This window comes from Lathyrus oleraceus, chromosome 3 (assembly GCF_024323335.1).
Source record: "Lathyrus oleraceus cultivar Zhongwan6 chromosome 3, CAAS_Psat_ZW6_1.0, whole genome shotgun sequence".
Lineage (NCBI taxonomy): Eukaryota > Viridiplantae > Streptophyta > Magnoliopsida > Fabales > Fabaceae > Lathyrus > Lathyrus oleraceus.
In genome coordinates, this window is record NC_066581.1 from 321809064 (window position 1) to 321833687 (window position 24624).

Sequence of the window (24624 nt, forward strand, 5' to 3'; positions counted from 1 at the left end):
CAGAGAAAGAGGTTCGTGGTTTCTTAGGTAGATTGAACTACATTTCACGGTTCATATCTCACCTAACAGCCACGTGTGAACCAATATTCAAGTTGTTGAGAAAAGATCAAACGGTCAGGTGGAATAATGATTGCCAAGCGGCATTTGAAAAAATAAAGGAGTATTTGCAGGAGCCTCCAATTCGGATGCCTCCTGTGGAGGGAAGACCGTTAATTCTGTACCTGACGGTCCTCGAGGGGTCTATGGGGTGTGTATTGGGTCAGCATGACGAGTCTGGTCGAAAAGAGCATGCCATATACTACCTTAGCAAAAAGTTTACCGACTGTGAAACAAGATATTCACTGCTCGAGAAAACTTGTTGTGCTTTGGTCTGGGCTGCTCGCCGACTAAGGCAGTATATGCTGGTTCATACCACTTTATTGATTTCCAAGATGGATCCAATCAAGTACATTTTTGAAAAGCCAGCATTGACCGGACGGGTTGTGAGGTGGCAAATGATTTTGACGGAATATGATATTCAGTATACCTCTCAGAAGGCGATTAAGGGGAGTGTATTGTCTGATTACCTCGCTCAGCAACCCATTGAGGATTATCAACCGATGAAGTTTGAATTCCCTGATGAGGACATCATGTTTCTCAAATCGAAAGATTGTGAGGAACCGATCCCGGAGGAGGGGCCTGACCCTGAATCCGAATGGATTCTGATGTTTGATGGGGCCGTTAACGTGAATGGAAGCGGTGTTGGTGCTGTTTTGGTTACGCCGAAAGGATCCCATATTCCTTTTGCTGCCCGGCTAACATTTGAGTGTACCAACAACGTGGCTGAATATGAAGCTTGTATATTGGGGATTGAGGAGGCGATTGATTTGAGGATCAAGAACCTTGTCATATATGGAGATTCAACTCTGGTGATAAATCAGGTTAACGGAAAATGGTATACGCATCAATCTCATTTGGTTCCGTATCGAGATTATACGAGGAGATTGTTGACGTTTTTCACCAAGGTAAAGATGCATCATGTGCCCAGAGAAGAAAATCCTTTGGCAGATGCTTTGGCTACTCTGGCCGCCTTGATTAAGGTGCAGAGGTGGAATCAGTTCCCTAGTGTTGAAGTAGGTCGTCTGGATAGACCGGCTTATGTGTTTGCTGTTGATACAGCGTCTGATGATGAGAAGCCGTGGTATTACGATATCAAGCGCTATCTGGAGACTCAAGAGTATCCTGAGGGAGCATCGAAAAAGGACCGAAAGATTCTGCGGAGGTTGGCTATGGTGTTCTACCTGAATAAGGATGGGGTTTTGTACAAGAGAAATTTTGATTGGGTCTTGCTCCGATGCGTCGATGATAGAGAAGCAAGCCAATTGATGAAAGAGGTTCACGAGGGGTCGTTCGGTACCCATGCCAGTGGGAATGCAATGGTGAAGAAGCTGCTGAGGGCAGGTTATTATTGGATGACAATGGAGGCCCAATGCTTTAATTTCGTGCGGAAGTGTCATAAATGCCAGATTTATGCTGACAAGGTACATGTGCCTCCAAATCCGTTGAGCTTAATGTCGTCTCCATGGCCGTTTGCTATGTGGGGCATTGATATGATCGGGAAGATCGAGCCTACGGCTTCGAATGGGCACAGATTCATATTAGTGGCTATTGATTACTTCACCAAGTGGGTAGAAGCAGCCTCTTATACGAACGTGACAAAACTGGTCGTTGCCAGATTTCTCAAGAGAGACATCATTTGCAGATATGGGGTTCCCGAGAGAATCATTACTGATAATGGTTCTAATTTGAACAATAAGATGATGGCAGAATTGTGCCGGGAATTCAAGATTGAGCATCACAATTTTTCTCCCTATCGTCCGAAGATGAATGGGGCGGTTGAGGCAGCCAACAAGAATATAAAGAAGATTGTGCAGAAAATGGTGGTAACCTATAAAGATTGGCATGAGATGTTTCCGTTTGCGTTGCATGGGTATCGAACGTCGGTGCGTACATCTACTGGGGCAACTCCTTTCTCATTGGTATATGGAATGGAAGCTGTGTTACCAGTTGAAGTTCAGATTCCCTCTTTAAGAGTCCTGATGGACGTGAAGTTGCAAGAGGCTGAATGGGTAAGGACACGGTACGAAGAATTGAGCCTAATTGAGGAAAAGAGGCTAGCAGCCATCTGTCATGGGCAGTTGTACCAGCAAAGGATGAAGCGTGCTTTTGACAAGAAGGTGCGACCTCGGGTATATCACGTAGGTGATATGGTGCTGAAAAGGATCCTTCCTCCTCAAAACGATCGAAGGGGCAAATGGACACCGAATTATGAAGGTCCATTCGTGGTCAAGAAGGTTTTCTCTGGTGGAGCCTTGTTGTTAACGACCATGGATGGCGAGGATTTTCCATCCCCTGTGAATGCGGATGCAGTTAAAAAATACTTCGTGTAAAGAGACCCGCTGGACGAAAAGAATAAAAGAGTCCAGGCAAAAATGGGCATCCCGGCGAACCAAAAACAGAAAGAAAGGTTCGGGCAAAAATTAGGGATAAAAATGAAAAAACTGTACACCCGGCAAGTCGAAAACCTGTGAAGGCGACTTGGGCAAAAATGGGTATCCCGGTGGACTGAAAACCCGAAAGGGCGGTCCAGGCAAAAGAGGGATTGAAACGAACAACTGCGTCCAGCATGATCGTTTGCGCTTTGGTTAAAGCATCATGGATAATACCCGGTAGGGATCAATCAGAAGCGTCTTGTTCAGAAGGCAGAAAGCACGGAGAGTCTGAGGACATATGGGGTGTAACCGAGTTGGAACTCGATGAGATCACGGGTTCACATTGCCATTAGGATAGATTTTTCCTTTTGTGCAATTACCTCTTTTCAGGAATTTCTTCCTTTGTATTGCTCAATTTGAGCCACACTTTTCCGATCAATAAAATGCATATTCAGTCAAATAATTTTGTGTTTTGTTTTCATTACCGCTTTGATTGCAAAAACATCCGATTATTTTGATAAAGAATCTTGCATTTTAAGACATACAGGTCCCTTCCAATGCATGTTTATAAGATTGAAAGCTTGAAATCTTATTCGGAAGGTTGGGTGACCCAAGTGTTGAAATCTTGACACGCCTGGGGCACGGTTTTATCTAACGGTCTGTTTTGCAGGTACTGTTAGGAATTTTTCACTCACTTGCAGGTTGTGATGTGGAAGCTGTTGATGAAACAAATCCCCATGGAGTCCAATCAGGGACGGGGGGGGGGGGGGGGGGGGCGATGAAGAGACGTTGAGACGTACGACGATCCTTGATGATAATCAAGAAGACTCTTCAAAATCGGAAGATTGGAAAGTCTGTAGAAATTCCCCGCAGGGTCCAATCAGGGACGAATGATGGGTAGAGAAGCGACGAAGAGACGTTGAGACGTCCGACGACCTTTGGAATTAATCAAGAAGACTCTTCAAAGTCGGAAGATTGAAAAGTCTGTATAATCCCAGGAGTACGCTTTCCGTCGAGCGCGGAGCGATTGGGAATACAAGATGATGGAGCAGAAAAGGTCCAGACGAGTCTGGGAGTTTTCAAAAGTGGAAAGCTGATACGAGATTGGGAGGCGGATACCGTGGTTCGACGAGTCGACGGGTGTTATGTACCAACTTTTCTCATTTTCCCAGCTATATCCCCAAGCAGAATTAGAGGACTAACTCCCCAGCAGATCCAAGGTCTGTGGATCCCCTAGCCGAGTCGAGATGGTTATCCCCGGCAGGTTTAAAACGGTGTCCTCAGCCGACAGGTTTGAAGGTTGCTATTCCCCGAGTGGAGCGGGTTTCAATGAAATATATCTCCAGCAGTGTTCATCTTACCAGTGGATTGGATGAGTTTTCGTAGCGGACTGATATCTGTATCCCCAGCTGAGTTGATTCTATCTATGGATTGCATGGGTAGTCCCCAGCAGAATGGAATTCGCTTCCCTAGCAGGGTCAGGATGGTTATCCCCAGCAGGTGTCAGATCGAGGCTTCCCCAGTTGCCAGGCCTGGAGGTGGCTGTTTCCCAGCAGAGTATCTGTGAGCATTTCCCTAGTGAAGTCGTCAGGTATCTGTGAGGGTTTCTCGAAGCAGAGTTGGGATCGATATCCCCAGCAAGTCAAAGACTGTTGTATCCCCACAGAGCGTTGGTGGTTCTTATCCCCAGCAGTTTCCCGAGCGGATTGGGTGCAAAGGAGGTTTTTTCCCAGCGAGGGTTACCTTTTCCCAGCAGCGGCAGTATTATTCACCCAGCGGGGTGGAGATCGGAGTATTGACGAGTTCCTCAACAGAGTGTCTCGTGCTCCCCAGCAGAATCCCTTGAGGGGGATACTTTTTATGCATTCATCATGTAGAGTAAGCATAGCATGTTGCATAGAAAAATAAATCGCGTAGCATTTCCATGATTATGGAGCATTACGCAGAAAAAATCGATCATGCATCATATTGCAAGCATAAGCTAGTCTCAAACCGTGGTTACTGTTTGAGAGGTGATTTTATCCAAAAGGTAAGGGTGTTGCTCCGAGGAGTTTGGCCTCGTGGTTTTAATCACAGTAATTTCCCAGTAGTGTGATACTGGATGAGATTTTTCCGTCGGACAGAGATGGGAAGTGTTTTGCGATCAGCGCGATTCAAGTCGTGGTTACCGCTTGAAGCTTTTGTGTCGCCGGATGGTGAAGATGTTACTCTGAGGAGTTTAGCATCATGATGTCAGATCGGCAGTGTTCTCCAGTAGTGCGATACTGGGTGAGTTTTTTCGTCGAACGGAGATGGGATTGAAATCGAAGGACGTTACGCGATCAGCGCGATTTTCGGGGTTCAACCGGAGAAAAGGAAGTGTTGAGGCATTTTCTGGGGTTCATATGGAGATTGGAGTTGAAGATTACATCCAGGATGAGGTCCTCAGGATTATCTTTTGTTCATGTGTCGCCTTAGACTTTGGCGGAGTCCAATGGAAGTCGTTATGGGTGTCTTCGGATGAAGAGATGCACATGTTACCTTCCTTTGTGAAGGTGTACCCTCTGATATGTCGCCCTCAGAGTGGTGTTGGGTGTTATTTCCGACGTTGCCAGCGGAATTATCACGAGAGATGGGAGAACGGGGTTCAAATGGAGAAAAGGAAATGTTGCGACATTTTCTGGAGATCGGGGTTCAAACGGAGAAAAGGAAGTGTTGAGGCATTTTCTGGAGATCGGGGTTCAAATGGAGAAAAGGAGACACGAGGTGTTTTCTGGAAATGGGGTGCGCAATGGCGATCACAAGTTATCGTCAGGCGACTGGGGTTCAAACTGGAGAATGGGGTTCATTATTTTGGCAAACAGGAGAACGGGGTTCAAATGCAGTGATCCGGGATCATTTACGCAAAAGAATATTTCGGGGTTCAAGAAAAGCATGAAAAAAAAGAGAAAGAAATAATAATCCCGAGCGGATATGGTGTTCAGGCCATGGTTATCCCTGCGTTACCATTTATTTTGGTATCCAGGTCGATGTTGCTGTTTCGGTGATCAGGCCGACTTTCTCCGTTCCAGACGGATTTTTGCTTCAAGACTGTTTCTTTGCTGATTCTGACAGGCATTGTTAATTATTTTCCCATCAGAGTGCAAATTGTTCGTCTGTTCTTGGTATTCAATCACTCTTCATCCTGATCATCTGAAAGCCGAGGCTATTCATATCGACAGGTTCACAGTGGATTGAATAGGGGCAGCTGTAACACCTCAAAATTTGCCCTCTTCTCTTGGGACTAGCTTAACATATTACATATCATTTTTAGGTCATTAGGCATTGCATATTGCATATCATGTGGTTACATTGTGCAAGTTATCCTCCTAAGTCTTGATCAGAAGATGGTGAGGTTATGTGCAAGCTAGGGTTTCATTGGACTGGTCATTGATCATCTGAGGATGTGAAGGTCCAAATTAGGGTTTTGTGGTTCTCAAGGAGATTGGTCTTCATCTTGGTGGGATTGAAATGATTCATCATCATCATCATGGTTTGTCATCATCAAGTGTCGGAGCATAGTCCTTGAGATTAGGGTTTTGACCACTGGTCAACCCTAATCAGTTGCATTGGGCCAATCAGGGCATAGCAAGGAGATGGGGTCTATAATGGATATGAGGATCATTTCATGATTATATGGAGTTTATTGAGGCTAGGGTTTCATCCTTGAGCCATTTCATCAGAGGATTGGGGCTCAGATTGATCAGTGCATTGCCAAATTCATCTATCAGTTGAAAAAGTCAACTGTGGTCAACTGTGCTTGATTTTATGGATATGGAGGTGGAATTGAGTTGGATACACTTCATTCATGTTGAGATAAGTTTCATTTGACATGTCAAAGCTCAAGAATGAAGAAAATAAAGTCAGGAGAAAATTGCCAAAAATAGAAAGTGACTTGTAATGGAAGTTTCCAAAAATGGAAAGTTTTTGACCACAAAATTACATGTCCAAAGAAGCTTCAAATGAAAATTTGTTCAACATGAAAGCTGTAGATCTTGGTCTAACCTTTCCAAAAAGTTCAAGAACTTGAAATTCCCATGTATGGTTGGCAAGTTATGGTCCATTCAATTTCAAAAAAGACCTATAATCAAAGGGGCATAACTTTCACATGGAGTGTCCAAAATGAGTGATCTTTTTATGAGCAAACTCCATTTCACATGTACTTTCATGGTGCATAATCAAAATTCATCAAAAATGGTCAATGCAAAAGGTCAATTTTCAAGTGTACAATTAAAATCCAAGGGCAAAATGGTCCAAGTTGAGAAATAATTGGAATTTTGGAATGGGAGTTTTTGCAACACATCACAAATGCCAAATAGAAATGGTTTGAACTGTCATGAGTTATCAAGGATCAATATTTGGCTAGGCTATTTTTGAACTCTCACTTTAAGTGCATTTTTGGCATGGCATAGTGAAAATGAGAAATACAAGGCCAATTGACATGAGACCAAAGCCAACACATTCCAAATGGCATTTAGAAGATGTCTGAGCTGTCACCTTGCTGTCATATAGCCTAATGTGAAATGTCACTTTTGCCCTTGCATTAAGAAAATGATATTACACTAATTAACTCATTTTGGCTAATTTGGATTAAGAGGAGGATTAAGGCATTGGTATTTAATCATAATTGTAACAGAATGGTAATCACAATCACAATTCTCAAGGTTTGTAACTGATTTTCCCTCCAAATTCACAAAAACTCAAGAATCTTCATCAAGCTTCTTTTGATCCAAACTCCTTCAATTCTCCACCAAATTGCCTAATTCTTGTTGCTTCGTGTTCCTTGGACATTGTTCTCCAACTGTTTTGGTAGATCCATTGCCCACAATATCCAAACCGTGACTGTTCATGTGGTGTTCAACAATGGTGATTTGAGATTCCTTGCAATTGGAGCTGTTTTGGATCGATCTAACTATTGCATTCACCTTCCTATAGCTTCTTCTTCATCTGTTTTTGGCTTTGGCGCTTTGAAACCTCAAGAATCCTCACTGCCATCTCCAAGGTACATTTAGTCGCTTACAGTTCTTTAAGAACTTGCTTGCTGCTGCTTGGTTTTTAAACCAGTTGAGGTAGACTTTCTATACTTCATGTAGTCTGGAAGACCTGGCCTGTTACTTGGCCAGGCAACTGTCTGAAGTCCTCCTTAAGAGGTGATGATTGTGATTGTTTACTTTTGTGCCAAGCAGGTAAAGACCTCTATGAGGCAATTGGCGGATCATAGGGATATGCAATCTATCCCCCGCTATTCTGTTGAGTCGTCCCTCTGCTCACACCACTGTGTTGACGCATTGGGACACAATCCCAAGATCTTGTACTTTGTACAGTTGTGTCAGAGTCTTTGAGCGTAGAAGGGTCCCTCCATTCTGGACCCACGCTCCTTTGTCTGAAGCTCTCCCTGGACAGGGATAAGAGCTGTGAAGTCTAATCTTCACTCACCTTTCATCTGCTTCACCTTAGCCTCTCAATGGCAAGGTTAAGAGCGAATACTACCCTTGTACAGATGACTTGCTTCGGCAGTCCACCCTTGTTTGAGCCTCACTTGACTGGATATAGTGTGTGCTATGTGAAATGTTTGTTGTATTGTGATTGATGCTTGCATGCTTGCTTTCTTCCTGGATAGGATTAGCTTGCTGTTGTGCAAGTAGGTAGAAACCACAACATAGGGCAATGATGCATGATAACACTAGGCTCGAGTACAGCTCCCTGGTAGTGTGTCTTCCCTTGGTTTCTGGCTAGAATTTCCTTCCCTTTCAGGGGAACTACATCGCCCTGATCCTCGTTCCAGACGAGGTATGTAGGCAGGAGACCGTGCGAGGTCTCTCCGGGCACCTTTTTTTTCTTTTTGTGTGTGTTTGCTTGTTATCTTCTTGTGCGTTTTGGTTCGGATGCTGATGTAAGTCCAGTGATTGACATTCAGGCTCCATGTTTGCTTGTGTTTGTGTTTGCTTGTTTGGCGTGCGTAAGCCGAACTACGGCAACTCTGATTCTCGTTCCAGACGAGATACGTAGGCATAGGATGCGATGTCCTATCGAGCTCTCTTTCTCTTAACCCCACCTGTGTTGTCTTCGGTGTGTGTGTGTGTGATGTTTTAGCAACCTTTTCTTTTCTTAGAGCGTGGATCCCGTCGAGTACGACGGACGTGAGGGGTGTTAATACCTTCCCCTTGCGTAACCGACTCCCTTACCCTTTCTCTTTGGTCGCGAGACCATGCTTTTTTCCAGGTTTCTCTGAGCGTTTCCTTTCCCTATCTTGGGATAAATAACGCGCAGTGGCGGCTCTGTGTGTTTTTTTTGTTTCAGCCCGCCGGTTGTTTTTCGCGGATGCGACAATGGCCTGCTAACTTTTCATACAAATCATGGTTATGCATACCACATATGACATTGAATCTCCAGTTATTATTTTCCAACATATAACCAAACACCTTAAAGGGACACTCACATTTTCTTGAAACGGTGTCCTCTCGTTTAAAATTCTAGAGGAGAGGTCTATATTTCCCACTTCTTTTGCATGTCATTGTCACAAAAGCACATATTATATCCAAACCATTATTAGAACTTCTGATAACCACACCAAATTCCAGTTTAGAGACCTTCATATGAATCTATTGAAGCAATTGATCACAATATTCAAATTATTGCTCATATTTAAATTGGTTGCCAACACATACCGCATTCACAACAACATGTTGGATATTCAGAGACATAACTTGTTTGGGAAAAACATCGGGGTGCATCATATCTAATGAAAACATTTACCATAGAATAGTAAATAAGTGCTACTGCTATAAACAGAGCTGAAAAAATGAACATAAACTGTTACTAGAAATGCATTTCCGAAAAAGTTCATAATTGTTCCGGAGATACATTTTCGAAAAAAATGCTAGTTTTTTCATACATAAACAAGATTAATGTGTGCAATGAGGCTTGAAAAAAATGATCTTTACTTGGAATTCTAACTTCTTTTTCTCCTTTGATGTGATAAACCACAAGATTGAAGATTTGGAGTGAAAATTGGGATTGAGAATGGAAGTGTTTTTGGTGATGGTTTGCAGTGAAAAACAAGTATGGTTGTGTGATCATGCAACTCTGTCTTTATCAAATTATTCTGGAGATCCATCTCCGAAAATATCTGACATGCAAAGATGATAACAATTTTCAAAATCCTACATGAGCTTTCAAAGATGCATCTATGAAATTTTCATTGGACTGATCAATTATGAATATATTTCTTAAAAAACCCAACTTATAGGGCGTCAACAGAATGACCTATGTTATGTGTATTGGATACGTCTCTAAAAACCAAAAAACATTTCAATATTTTCCTAAGCACGAGGTCTGACAAGGCAAACAAGAAAGAAAAGGGTTTGTCTAAGCACAAGGTCTGACAAGACAAATAGGCATGAAGAAGAGGGTTTGCCTAAGCACGAGAGGACTAACAAGGAAAACATGCAATGAGAACTCTTAGCTTAGGTTGATCAAAGCACAAGCACTATTAGACCTTCATAATCCCTTGGTCGCTCAACCATGATCCTACCTACCACACATATAGAATTAGGTTGATCAGACCCTATACTATATCCATGACATTAAGAATCATGTTGGCAAAACACACATATGAGGCATGAATTGATTTACTTATGATGTTTCAAGGCTGGGTCGAGAATCAACCTGCTCTGATACCAATTGTAATACCTCATATAATATACATTTAGAAAGTACATTATATGTAATGTTAATTGGTACTGATATAACACAAGTGCCTAACGACGTCATTATATATACATGTCCAAAAGGAAAATATCCAACTATGACACATGATATACAAGAGTGCCTAATCAGAAACTAAGATCTATGTAGAATATCCACATTGATAATCCACAACGGAAGATCACGATGACAAAAGTCTTTGGAACATCATCATACAAGTTTATCTCTGCCTTAACCTGTAAAGAACCACCTGAAAAACAACAATAATAATAGGGTAAGATAATAATCAAAGTGAGCTCCCTATCTTATGGGCTTATATTTAATCCTCAACTTAAACTTCTCTATAAAATAATACATGTGCACACATACACAATAGAGAAATACTTAAGCATCTAAGAGATATTCAAATTGTATACAAACATGTAACTTGGGTTCATATAACTCAATAAATCACTATTTGAAAAATTTCAGAAAGCATCTTTTTTTTGAACGGACCTACGTTTAGGGAAAAGCTCAGGTCACAAATGTTTGTATGATTCGACTTTCGGGTGAATTTGGCTTCTCCATGGGACTCCAACCCATTTCAAGAACCGTAACCCGTATGAGACTCGAACCCACTCAGGGTATCTTTCCTTGTATGGGACCCGAATCCACTTAGAGGTCCACCTCTCTTCTATGAACTTAATCCATAGTTGGCACTCAAACCCATTTTGAGGCATGAATCATTGGTGCCTACATCCTAATTCTACTTTAGATAAGCATCTTAATTAGGATGTGCATGATCAAGGTTTATTTCTGAATATGTGATTAGGTTCCAACATTTAACATGATTGCACTCAATAATCACTAGGTGATCACATTCACTAATTATCATATCATAACAACATGTTCCATACAAGACCTATTGATTCAGAATTCAAGCAACTACTCATCCATGGTACACACTGAGGTACCTTTGTGTCTAAGCATCGCCATATAAATCATGTTCATATCCTAAGTCTTTATTGCTAGTTCATTCACCTAATTATTAACCTAGATTTACTTCACTCTTCATCATAGTTAATTCAATTCTTAAACATTCGAGGCAAACAAGGATCCATAATATAATTCACAACATAAGCATAATAACTCATCATCACTCATTAAGCATTATTTAACATTGGAACATAACATGAAACCAGTCAACCTTAAACAAAAAATCTGCACACAAACATTTCTCTATTCAACCAGGGGACATCTCTTCAAATGAGCTTTCCAAAAAATCCGACTGAGTCTCATTTTGAGTTATGAAACTCAAGATAGGTCATTTTCAATACTTCTATAATTCTCATGACAGCAGATCTCGCTAGGCGAGAGTCTCCTTTGCTCAACGAGATTGACAACACATAAACTTCAAAATATCACTTTAAAACCCCTTTTCTTCAAGGTTTAACCATCCAAACCATACCCAATCATGACATAACATACTCAATCATTTAAGCATTATTCTAGAACACATAAGTAACCACACTTCATCATCATTAATCGACCAATACATGGGATTCAAGTATGACTTCTCCTCACCAAAAAGTAGGACATATGACTAGATTCCAACGTATCCAACTTCATGTTAATCGGAGTTATGATTCTCATTTATGGTGGAAACAAGGAAACAAACAACTTTCACAAATCAAAGCATTCTCGCTTAGAGAGACTCAGCGAGCCTCCCAGCATGCTCTTGCTCAGTGAGCCTCAAGCGAGCTCCCTGCGAGACAAAACATAAAGCCCAAAGCTGGAGAATTTCTCTTTCTCGCTTAGCAAGCTTCAATCGAGACCTCGCTTAGCAAGATAATCCTCTCGCTTAGCAAGAATAACAGAACATCACATCGCAACAACCTGAACTCTCTCCTAGCAAGATATTCCCTTGCCTAGAAAGGACAACAGGTCAGAAGCAGTGACGAAATACAACAGGAAGGGAAAAGAAGTAACCACGACAACATATAACACCTTGTTACACCACAACAACATCAAATAACACAGATTATAACAAACAAGCATACAAGCAACAAGTAGAACATGTATTAGAAAAGATCAATTGAAATGAGTAAGAATTAATCTCTTATGAATTCACTATTTACTCTATTTTTCCCAACTCACAACAACTGAAAACTAATAGAACATTTAAGAACTCAATTTGTCTCACTAACAAGAAAGAAACGACTTAAAAGGATAGTATGAGATATTACAAAAGACTAAAATAACACCTATTTGATATTTTTACCCTGAATTTGTGGCATTTTTAGTTTACAAAAGAAAAGGCAGAACAAAAAGCGAGAAACTGTAACACCAAAAGCGGTTGAAACAAAGGAAAACCACACAATAGAAACATAGCAGGAAATAGAATCAGAAGGTCAAGTCAAGCCTAATTAGATAAATTGAGTATATAGCTAGATTTTAGATATTTTAACAGATACTGGAAAGTCATAATTTTGCATACTTAATCATCTCAACCAAGGTTGTCAAAATCGAGATCTTATCTGAGATCGGAAGAGAATATGAAGATCGTAAAATATAAAATCGTAGTTAAGATCGGAAGATCCTACCCAATTATTTTTGTAAGATTGAAAGGGGGTAACAAGATCATAAAACATAAGATCACAACAAAAATCGTAAGAGCCTACTAAAATGAAAAAATAATATTATATATTTGAAGTATTTTTACATGTTAGTAGGCAAGTGTATTAGTGAGAAAATGACTTCTTTTTTTATATTCTTTAGATATGTATCTTTGAGTTTTTATACTTTACTACCGCAAAATGGAACATTTGTTAGACATTAAGGAAATATTTAATCAATGACTAGGATTATCATAAGTCAATTAGTTAAAACAAATCCTATAAATCAGATGTTTATTCTTAAAACCCAAAATCTAAAACTTCATAATTTCAAAAGACACACATTTGTCTCTATCGAACCAAAATTGGTGTGCCTCTACATCTTGTCATCCTTCTCACATTTTAAGATAGTGGTCGAAAAATGGTCAATCATAGTCGAAATTGGCAAAGATCTCACAAAATCAATAGTTTTACGATTTTTTTCCATAATTTGACTACAATACAAGATTCTACTTAAGATCCGGATCGCTAGGGTCGAATGAAATCGTAAAATCTTAAGATTTTAAGATCTAGATCGAGATCTTGACAACCATGATCTCAACAACTATTATCACTAATATATGGTAGTAGCATTACTTATACAAACAAGGACTACCACTATGCTAGGCCAATTAACTATTAACTGAATAGTACTCACTAGCCAAATGAAAAAAATATCTCTCCACTTATTGGAATTACTTATGTAGCATAATAGCAATAGTAGAGTTTCTACCTTGATTCAATCAAGTCTTCCACTATGGTAATAAAATATAGCAGAAACAAGTTATGAATACATCACTTATATCCATCCTTTGCTCCGTAGGGTTAAGAAAACTTCTAACTAAGCATAAAACTAAATCATGCGTAAGCATCACACAATCAATATTTGGAACCAGGGATTCGACTATCAACAACACTTAGGGACATTATTGATGGTGATTACAGTAACGATTATGCCAAAGTTCTTTGCAGAGTTCATGATTTGTCTCCATTTGCATGCGGTCTCGATGAAGGCAGTATATTGTGTGTGTGATACAAAGAAGAATGGTGGAACATCGTAGGAGGAATTGGTAGGGAGGGTTGCACGAGAGAAAATGTGAGATGAGTAATGGAAAGGGCTTTGATTTTCCCTGAGAATTGATATGTAATGAATGAAGAAGTTTGTGTGTCGTCTAGGGTTCGTACCTCTCATTACACATTTGTTGAGATATTAAAATTTTAATTTTTTCAATTTTGTCTAAATAATAAAAAAATATTAAAAGGTGAGAAATTTTTCTTGATAAAAAAATGTGAGAATTTTTTAAAGATGAAAACCCTTTCAATCAACCTTTTCTTAAAAAACATTAAAAAGAGGGAGAATTTTTTTCGCATAAGGAAATGTTACTTTTATTTTAAAGTAGGGAGGAAAGTAGAGGGATGGTAGACTTAACACTTGTAAAGTATTCATAAAATAGGGAAAATGATCAAAATAGTATCAACAGTTCAGACTAACAGATGTGATAACTGTCGCAGTCAAAAAATTAGGACGGTTTTTTTTAGGATCTGTCGCAACACATGTATCATAAATCTCATTTTTTTCTTATAATGATTGTGATCCTACATTGAGAGGTTTAAGGGAGAAACATTACTAATGAAGCGAAATCACGACAAGGTGAAGAAATACCTTGCAAACCCTATGAAGATGAGAAAAACACAAGAGGGGATGGGGTCGAATTGTGTTGACTTTTTCATTATTTTAAAACTCATGGTCAGATTCTAAACACAAGGTAGAAAATCTGATTCAATAAGAGGTAGGCAACATATACGAAATCTAAGAAAGAAGAGACACACACAGAGTTATACGAGTTCTTCTCACAACTTGAGAGTAATCTAGTCTCATTGTACTTACAAGAGATTTTCACTATAATCACACAATATTACAATTTTCTCAAGCCCACAAGCAAGAGATTTACAATGCTCAAACACTAAAGTAAGATACTTTTATGCTCAAGCACATGAGCAAGAGACTTCTAATGCTCAAGCACACAAGCAAGAGACTTCTATGCTCAAGCATACAAACAAGAGACTTCAAATGATCAAACACACAAGTAAGATACTTCAAATGCTCAAACACTTAGTAAGATACTTCTAACAATCTACCTAACAGATAAATGATTGTTTAGAGTAATACACTTGATATACAATGAAAGATGTAGAAAGAATACAATGCAAATAGACTCTTTTAATACTTAGGTATTTTAAAGATATATAAAATAAGAAATCCTAAGTTCAACCCGTTCTTTGTTTTGACCGATTAACTTCTATTTGAGTTTCAATAGTTATATCTTTCTCCAAGTGTTCAACTCCTTAAATAAAGAGGAAAAAAATTGTTGAAGATTCAGCACAATAGAATCTTTGAGAAACTTGAATAGAGAAGTTGGAATGTTTCTTCATATGGTTACTGACGTTGAAACCATGTGCCTATGTATTCCCAAAGTGTAATGAGAAAGTCAGAGCTTCGTAGTTCATGTAAAAAGTATTTGTGGTATGGTTGATTTTAGAGAATAGTGTTAGATCACATTTTAGCTGTTAAGCGTCTGCCTGTATGCTCACACGATTGAGGCTTATACATTGCTTGTATCGACGTTAAATGAATCAGACTATTCTTTTATGAAAAAGTTGGTTTAAGTGTGCAAGAAAAAAATGATTTGATGGATTAAGTTGAATTTTAGTTGTGAAAAAAAGAAGTTTTTGTTTTTGATCTTTGAAATTGACTTTGTGTTAGTGACCTATGTACTGGTATTGCAAAATATTTACGAGTTTATATATAAGTGAATGTTTTAATTGGGCAAAACCAAGAGATTGTACAACTAAATTAATATTTCAGTTAAAATAGATAAAGGTTTTTTTTTGTGTTTTTTTTATTAATTAAATATTTTTTTATATCTTTTGATATTTTTCTAATAAATAAGATTAACTACCATAATAAATTAAAATAATTTAAAAAGGCTAATTAAATAGAAAAACATAATGAAAGAGACATGTTTTTGGTATATTTGAATAATGATTAAGAAAAACTAGGTTAAATGAATTTAATAAATAAACTATTTTTTGCATTTTGAATAATGATAAAGAAAATAAATCAACTAAATGAATAAAATTAAATTATTAAGATAAAAAACTTAAAAGGGTAGTATACAATATGTAGGGTCCAAATGTTAGGTCCATCACCACATTAACACAAATAAAAGGAAGCATACAATTAAAATATTGTATAATAAAAAAAAGAGCCCATCTGGCCCAACGGTCCCATTATTATTATTATTATTATTATTATTATTATATTATTATTATTATTATTATTATTATTATTATTGTTGTTGTTGTTGTTGTTTTTATTTAAAAAAAGAAAAAAAATGGAAAAAAGAAATTAGAAAGTGAGGAACAAAGTCCTCTCTCTCTTCATTCATCCCCTCTTTTTCTCTTATTACTGTACCACCACCAACAACAACAACTTTTATTTCTTTATTTTTGAAATTACTCAAATCTCTCATAATCAACCATCATTCTCCAAAAAAAAAAATCAATCACGTTTTATTTCAATCAACAAAAACACCTCGTGAAAGAAGAAAAAAAATAAGAGTTGTTGGCTGATAAGTGCCAAATTATGGTTAATTTGTACATTAAAATATGACATTTATTAACTTGTTTCATTAGATTCTTGTAGCAAAACCTCAACTTTTGTGTAAATATCTAACTATATTAGTTTATCATGTAATTAATTGTAGTTTGCCTAATTTCAACCCATTTTGTAGGTATTTATGCTCAGGAGGATCTTCGGTCATCAAAAGACAAAGATATGGATTCAACATACATTTTTTGGATCAAAGCAATCCTGCTGATGAGGCTTAGCGCCATTGTAGCACAACAGATGAGGCTTATCGCGGTCATAGTTCCATCCAAATTTTCTGGGCAGAAGCTTCCACGCTTAGTGCCAAAATCTGGGGCTTAGCACGGTCTGCCTTTTCAAATTTGTATAAATAGATTTGCGCTTCAATTTTTTTGGAATAATATTACATTTTGGAGAGAGAGATAGTGCTTCTTGAAGATCAAAAGTTGGGTTAACATCAATCGTTGGGAAATCACGATTTATGCATGTTCATCTTCATTCTTCTCTTTGTGTCTAACTACCATGAGTAGATAAATCCCTTTCTTGTTGGAATTGGATGTAAGTTTGTCGTAACAGTGTGTATTTTTATTAATTATGGTGTTGTATACAATCTCTTTTATGAATCTATATCGATGTTATTTTTTTTCTTCATGTTATTCTTATGATCTGAATTGGTATTGAGAAATACAGTTCAAATCTTGATCTAAGATGAACATCTGTTAGATTCTAAACTCTAGGCATAAATTTAAGTTTAACATTCACTTGAGTATCGATTAATACTACCGTATTATTTAATAGGATGAGAGATCGTCGATTCAACAATCCGGTTGAACTCTCGTAAGGAGTTTAGACATAAGCACTACCGATGACCAATACATGATGATATTGATAAATGCTTAAATTGTGTATAATTGATTGGTAAATTACATACTCTACCGGTGCATGAAATTCAATCCTGACAAGCTCTCATCTCTCTGAAACTTTATTTATCATTCATCCATTTTACATTTTATAGCTTTAAATCATCAAACATCTTGCAAACTTACGCTTAAAATCATAATAACTGTTGAACGACATTGATATTGCACCAGTCCCCGTGGATACAACAAAACAAATACTTAGCCTTGATAGCAATATTGCAACCAATAAAATGGCACCATTGTCGGGGACTGTCATTTAGATACTAAAAGCATAACAATGGTTTCTATCTTTTTAAGCTTTGTGAATTTGTCTATATTGTATATATACTTATTTCCCATCATGTTTGCTCATGTGTTGGTTATGGGTAACTGCTGGTGAAGGAACAACAATAAAACCAGGAAGAGCAAACAAATAGCTAATCAAAAGAAGAAACAAAAGGGAGTGTCTAATTGAAAAAGGTGTCGAGCTAACGACGTTAAACAAGCATTTGTTGGGAGGCAACCTAAATTTTTAAGTATTTAATAGCTTTGTGTTAAGTAGTGTAAGCCTTAAAGAGTGAAAGTGGATGGAATGCTTGACAAAGAGTTTCATTTTGAAAATTATTAGCAGCAAAGACCACGCTAAGCGTGATCTGATGGTGCTGAGCGCACCATGCTTTCTAGTTTAAAAATACAAAAATGCTATTGATGGGGATCAAACTCATGATCAATACAATTTTTCCATCGGTGGAATTTTACCCGATGGAAAAAATGAAAACTTTTCATGACGACCTTCATTACCTCACCTATGAAACCGAGGTAAGATCTCATTTCCAACCGAGGTAAAAGGGGTTTTTCGTAGTAGTGTAAGCCGCAAACTCCACTCGATCAAAAAGGCCAAATTGACAAATCGAAGACTCGAACCCCGAGGACACAATAAAGTTTAGGCTTAGAGACATCATACTAACTAATCCAAGAGATATTAGAACTACTATGGACCCCTTTAACCCCATCCTATAGGATATTTCTTTGAATCCTAACAATTTTATTCCAATCCGTGAGAAGCATTTTAAGAAAATACAAAAAAATAATTATAATATCATTCAGGATATAGTTGAGACAGATCACCTACATCGGTGTCTCCATGAATGTAACATACTAAAAATTTGATTAAGTAGTTAAATTCCATATGGATTCAAATTGGGGGTTAACCCTTATCTTTAGCCCTAAAGACTTGAAGGGCAAAGTTTTTGCTTACGATTGAGAAAGTCACCTGCTAAATCCAGGAAGGCTGGATCTACCTTAATCAATATGAAAGTGCTCTTACCAAAATTAATACGAATACCCGAAGCCAACTTAAATATCACTACTATGGAAAACATATATAATGACGGTTGCGAAACACATACAATGATGGTTGTACGTCTGTTGTTAGGTAGTCTGTGATTGTATGTAAGTTGGTTTCCACAACGGACTTGTGACCATGGTTATAAGGTAGGTAGAGCACTACTAATAACAACGGATAAAGAAGACAACCGTTGTGAAATAATTTATTGGTCCTAGGTTCGAATCTCAACAACGTCATTATTTCCTTTTAACATTTTATCACGGTTATTTGTTCCAACTATGATGGTAAGTGTAAGAGTTTTTTATAAAATATGAGATTGTTTATTTTCCTCTATCCCTCATTAATCATATACAACTATTCAAATAGATTTTTGAGACAATAATCATAAAAATTAAAATTTTCTTGAAAAATAACTTAAACGGTCCAAAGATTTTTAAATTGCATGCATCTTGTAATTCATGATTTCCTCGTTAACCAGTATAATCTGATTCAATCCCAAATTCGTCAAAGTAAAGATGATGAACGACTGTCTTTGAATCAAATTCTATGGGCTAAAGAGAAAATCATGAATTACAAGATGCACCCAATTCGAAAAACGTTGGATCATATAAATTGTTTTTCTAGATAATTTAATGTTTTTGATTATCATCTCAAACATCGATTTAAATGAATGCATGTTCAACGAGGGGTTAGTGAAACAAACAATCGCATATGATATAATAAACTCACTAGCAACACAAACACACAAAATTTAATTAACATAGATTGGGAGAACTTGATAACTAACCGTTCTTGGAAAATTAAGACAAACTTATAAAATGAAAGAAGAATGAAACTGAGGAGAAAACTGCAAACTTGTAAAAAAGTAGCATGTTAACATAAACTAGCAGTACATTGTAATCCAACAAAAATTTATCAACATATAAAAACTTGTCAACAACACAACCAACAATAAATCATGTGAAACATAACACAAGGTCTTCAATCTTCATGCCTAGATGAATTTTTGTCGTTCTCAAGGTGTTCATCTGATTTTGAATTAGTTGCATCCAGATGCATTAGGTAATTCATATTAGCCTCTACCTTCTTCATCTTTTCAGGGTTAAAATTCTTGAAAAGAATCTTCTTATAGCCATTTCCACCAGACAGTTCAACAACACAAATGTGATCCATAACAGCTTCAGCTTCCTTGACTTTGTTCAACCATAACTCCACCATATCAATAACCCCCTCTGTAACCTGAATATCGTGGATAAGTTTGTTGCTCCCACTTTTCATGTTGAGAGAACCCTATTATAAATAATATATTTTATGACCAAACTTTCACCTCAGCGAACAAAAAACCGAGGTGTAAACCATATACACGTCACATTTTAATTTTTTTTTTTAAAATACCATATATTCACTCAGTTTAGTTGGAAACCGAGGGGTACAGTATTTAGAGGATGCACATTCGAATCTCAGCAACTACATTTTTGCACATTTTAAGTTTTTAAATTTTTTTTAAGACATATTACCTCGGCTTTGCTGAAAGCTGAGGGATAAAGTATTTAAAGGACATGTATTCGAATCCCAACAACTACATTTTATTATCTTTTAATTTTTTTTATGATTATTTACCTCGATTTTGTTAGAGTACACATCTTCGAATCCCAAAAACTACATTTTATCACCTTTTAATTTTTAAATTTTTTTTTATGACCTATTACCTCAGTTTTGCTGAAATCTGAGGAGTAAAGTAGCGTGTTTTTTATTTTTTTATTTATGCTGAATTTGATGAAACAGTTAAGTAGCGAATCTTTGTCGTCCATTTATAAAATAACAATGGTCAAGACATTGGCAAAACATCAATCCACATGAAACATTAGTGATCCGCGTGAAAGTCTCACTAGTCAATCAAAATGTGAATGCCACAACTATCCATCTTGAATGCAAAACGCTGGAATTTAAACTTAACATATTGAAAACAATGATAATGAAAGTAAGAGCAGGAAAATATTTCATGGTTAGTTTCTTAATGCAATATTTTGTAGTAATTCTTGTTAAAAATGTTTAATGTTAGTTAAAAAAACATGAACGTAACTTATCAATGTTAGTTGTAGTTGTATCAGGTAAAATATTTAATATTATTGTTGTTGAAATTTAGTATTTAACGATTCTACTGATTTTATTTATTTTTTGTTGTTGTTGTTGTTGAGATTTAATGTTTAAAGATTCCATGGATTTTGTTGTTATTATTGTTGTTGTTTTTGTTGTTTGAGATTTAATGTTTAAGGATTCTATTGTTTTTGTTTTTGTTGTTGTTATTGGTGTTATTGTTGTTGATGATGAAGAATATTTAAAAAGTTTAAACAAATTTGGTGCTTTGCAGATTAAAACGAAAAAAATAGATTAAAAATAAACTACGGTTGTTGGGGATCGAACTCATGACCATCGTCACTTTTCCCCTCGGTTATTCAAAAACTGATGGATAAAGTGACACGTTTTCATGTCACCATTTGTTACCTCGTCTGTGTAACCGATGCTTATCCCCTTCGCGTTTGAGGTAAAATAGAGTTATTTATAATAATGGAAGGATCTGAAATCTGAGAGAAGGATCTGAAATCTGGACGAGAAGAGAAACTCTTTTCAAAATAACATACAACAACATAATAAAAAAACCATAAACTCTCGAACAAGAAGAAAATCATGTGAAACATAACAATAACATACACGAAAATGAGAGAACAAGGAAAAAAAAGAATACCTTTATGTATGAAGCGAGAGCTAATGACGAAGAAGAAGATAGAAAATATGTGCTGGAGATTTGTTGTGAGAGATATGGTGATACTATCAAGAAGCGATAGGTATTTCGCTTATATATGAGTAAACAATTTCACCACGATCGTATTAAAAAACCGTAATAAAATATAATGACTTTCACAACGGTTGACATTAACAACCGTAATAATAAATATTTTAATTTTAATTTATATATTATAACTATAAAGACAACACTCGTTATAAAAAAAAAAAAAAAAAATATTACCACGACTAACGGTTAGAACCGTTGTAATTTAATATGGGGAAAGGTCGATCCACCTATCCACAGTAGAACTAGCCAACCCTATGACTGCTATATGTCATAGAACCAACTAACCTACAAATACCCATCCACCATAGAAGATAAATAGAAGAGACTCTATTCGCCAAGGTTTGGATTTCACAAAACCCTCACTCAATATTTTACAATCAACAATTCCATTCAAAGGAACATTCATCAAACTTATTAATAAATATTCTAAATGAAAAAACAAGTTACACAGATGCAGTTTTATTCCATTGAAAAAATAACAACAAAAAGATATCTCTCAACTAGGTTTTCTACTGTAACTTTAGCCATATATATATATATATATATATATATATATATATATATATATATATATATATATATATATATATATATATATATATAATAAGTGTATAGTTTTAATCACTGAACTTACAGTTGTATGGTAATATAAAGTGTAAAACTAACACTGTGTTGATATCATGGTTCTTTCTTAGCATCTACCTAACATAAATAAACAAATTGTTATTCACTGTCCATATATAGAAACAGACAAGAAGGAAAATATATTTTTGTCTGGTTATGATATATGTTTGTAATAATTTTGTTACAATATGCATATTTTTCTGACAAGTACCTCAAATCTCACTTAGAATATGTCTCATTCATATGGTTAGATCCAAACCTATATTGACTCTTTTCTCTTGCTCCTTAGATTCATCATAAGAGGATTGAGTATACAAAGAGAGAGATAAATTGCTCTGAACTTCATGAATATCCTCTATACTCCCTTGCTTCTCATGATCATGATCATCAATGATATTCCTCGAACTTAATTTAAGTGAAAGATCCAAATCAAGATCCAAATCTGAAGCTTTTCTTTTTAGTGTCTTCAACTCAACTTGATTTGCAGGCAAAATATCATTTTGCATGAAGTCTTGTGCTATTGGCTGAGCATGGAGATCATCTCTTAAAGATTCATTGCCACAAAATGAGAGGAGATTTTCATTCGACTCATGAACTTTACTTGTTGGTAATGGTTCTCGAAAATCAGAAGAATCGACTTGGAAAATACTATGGCTCTTATTATTGGTTCTCTCAATCATTTTTCCATAGAAATCAGCTCTAGGTTCATTTATTGAGCTCATATGCACCATGTTTTCATACATAGAAAGAGAAGCATCACCATATCCACATCTGTAAAAAAAAAACGACGAAACATCGATTTTAAAGCAATTATTATAATGATCATTTTATATCAGTCTCCGAAAAAATTCCTCTTCGAACTAAGTTATAAGAAAAAAATACTTATGAAAGTAGTATATGTAATATACCTATATGATGAACTTTGATTTGGAATATAGCCTTGAAGCATAGGAATTTGGGTGAGATTATAAACATTTCTCTCTACATTAATACAATCATAATTAATGACTTGTAAGTACAAAACCCTAATATAATCACTTACTGAGGATGGTTAATTGAATTCATACAAAAGAGATAAATTATATTGTACCTTGATTTGTGTCAACTACTTTCTTGGTTCTATGCATCTGGAAAAAAAAATATATGTGAAGAAATTAATTTAACAATTATAAATATTAAGAAATATTGAAAGATAGCTTTATCTATAGAAGTTGCAACAATATTTATCTATGACTTTTTACCTGTAAATGACTCTTCACATGAGCTATACTTAAACCTTTTATATTCATCAATTGAAGAACCAATTTTGGAGTTGCTCCTACAAACAAGAAAATTATTAACAATACATATTCAAAAATATAATCTAAATACAAAAAAAAAATGGTTGAATTGTTAAACCTACCTAAAACTAATGAGATCCCCAAGATAAAATTGAAATTATGAAATGATAAATAAAAAAAGCTATATATGCGTGTATGCGGATACGGATGCGGATCACCACGGTGTATCAGAGTGTTGTAAACTCGAGGATATCGAATTTTAGGGTATCGAATTCGATTCATTGTAATGAAAAAAAAGATTGTATGTGTGTGGAACTTACTCTCTTGTCCACCAAGTCTTTGAACAGCATGAAGAAAACGAAAATGAAGATCAGGAGTCCAACGTAGTCTAGGAAACTTGGATCTAACATAAGGTCTCACTGATGGTTTCTTTTCAGAATTCTCTTCAATAGTACTATTGCTTGAGCTTATTCCTCCATTGTTGTTCTGCTTACTTTCTTGATCATCTTCATTTGCATCACTAAACTCACAACCTTCTTCATTAATTGAAACACTTGTCTTGGAACATATTGAACCACATGTTTCTTCTTCCTTCATATCCATCTAGCTAGTAGCTTCCACAACTCTCAATCTTCTACACTTTATGAAACAATTGGTGGAATAATCAAATCACAAACTTGGACATTGAATATTATATTATCTACTTTCTCTCCTATTGTTTATCCTCCTTCAAACTTGGACATTGAAAATGAAAACCCTTGATCTTAGTAGTATCTTAAGATTGATCTTCACCTTCACACATAGAATTTAGAATACCTTCTCTCTCTATATATCTCCCTCTATTTTTTTCTCTCCTCTTTGTGGCCCTTTTGAGATGATAAATAAATAATTTATTTTTTCATATCGTAAGCATGTTGGTGTGTATATTTTTATATGCATGTACATCAAAGAATGAGAAGAATATACTTGATTATTTCATGTGATGACAATTAAGTTTTATCGTATCAACTTGAATAACAATTTCGGACATAATAAAATATAAACTATAGCTATTTGATATTATATTTGTTTATTATAAGGATATAGTAGGGGACCGTACATAACATATACAATAGGTTAGAATAAAAAATACTAAAAAAAA

The 24624-nt window shown here is 36.2% G+C and overlaps 1 protein-coding gene across 1 annotated transcript; it reads right to left on the reverse strand.

Moving 5' to 3' along the window:
• Positions 1-22318: 22318 nt before the first annotated feature.
• Positions 22319-24417, reverse strand: LOC127129216 (uncharacterized). Its single transcript, XM_051058482.1, has 5 exons — positions 23804-24417; positions 23445-23521; positions 23294-23330; positions 23112-23184; positions 22319-22974 (listed from the first exon to the last, which is right to left on the reverse strand). The coding sequence occupies exons 1-5, from the start codon at positions 24084-24086 to the stop codon at positions 22443-22445; spliced, it is 1002 nt and encodes a 333-aa protein (XP_050914439.1). The 5' UTR covers positions 24087-24417; the 3' UTR covers positions 22319-22442.
• Between the last annotated feature and the right edge of the window lie 207 nt (positions 24418-24624).

Bases quoted from the DNA above. Each gene is read 5' to 3' on its own strand.
- LOC127129216 (XM_051058482.1), bottom strand. From the start codon at position 24,086: ATGGATATGAAGGAAGAAGAAACATGTGGTTCAATATGTTCCAAGACA. The intron at 23,522-23,803 runs GTAAGTTCCACA...TCTTGTTTGTAG, and splicing joins AAGACTTGGTGGACAAGAGA to GAGCAACTCCAAAATTGGTT. The intron at 23,331-23,444 runs GTAAAAAGTCAT...TTTTTTTTCCAG, and splicing joins ATGTGAAGAGTCATTTACAG to ATGCATAGAACCAAGAAAGT.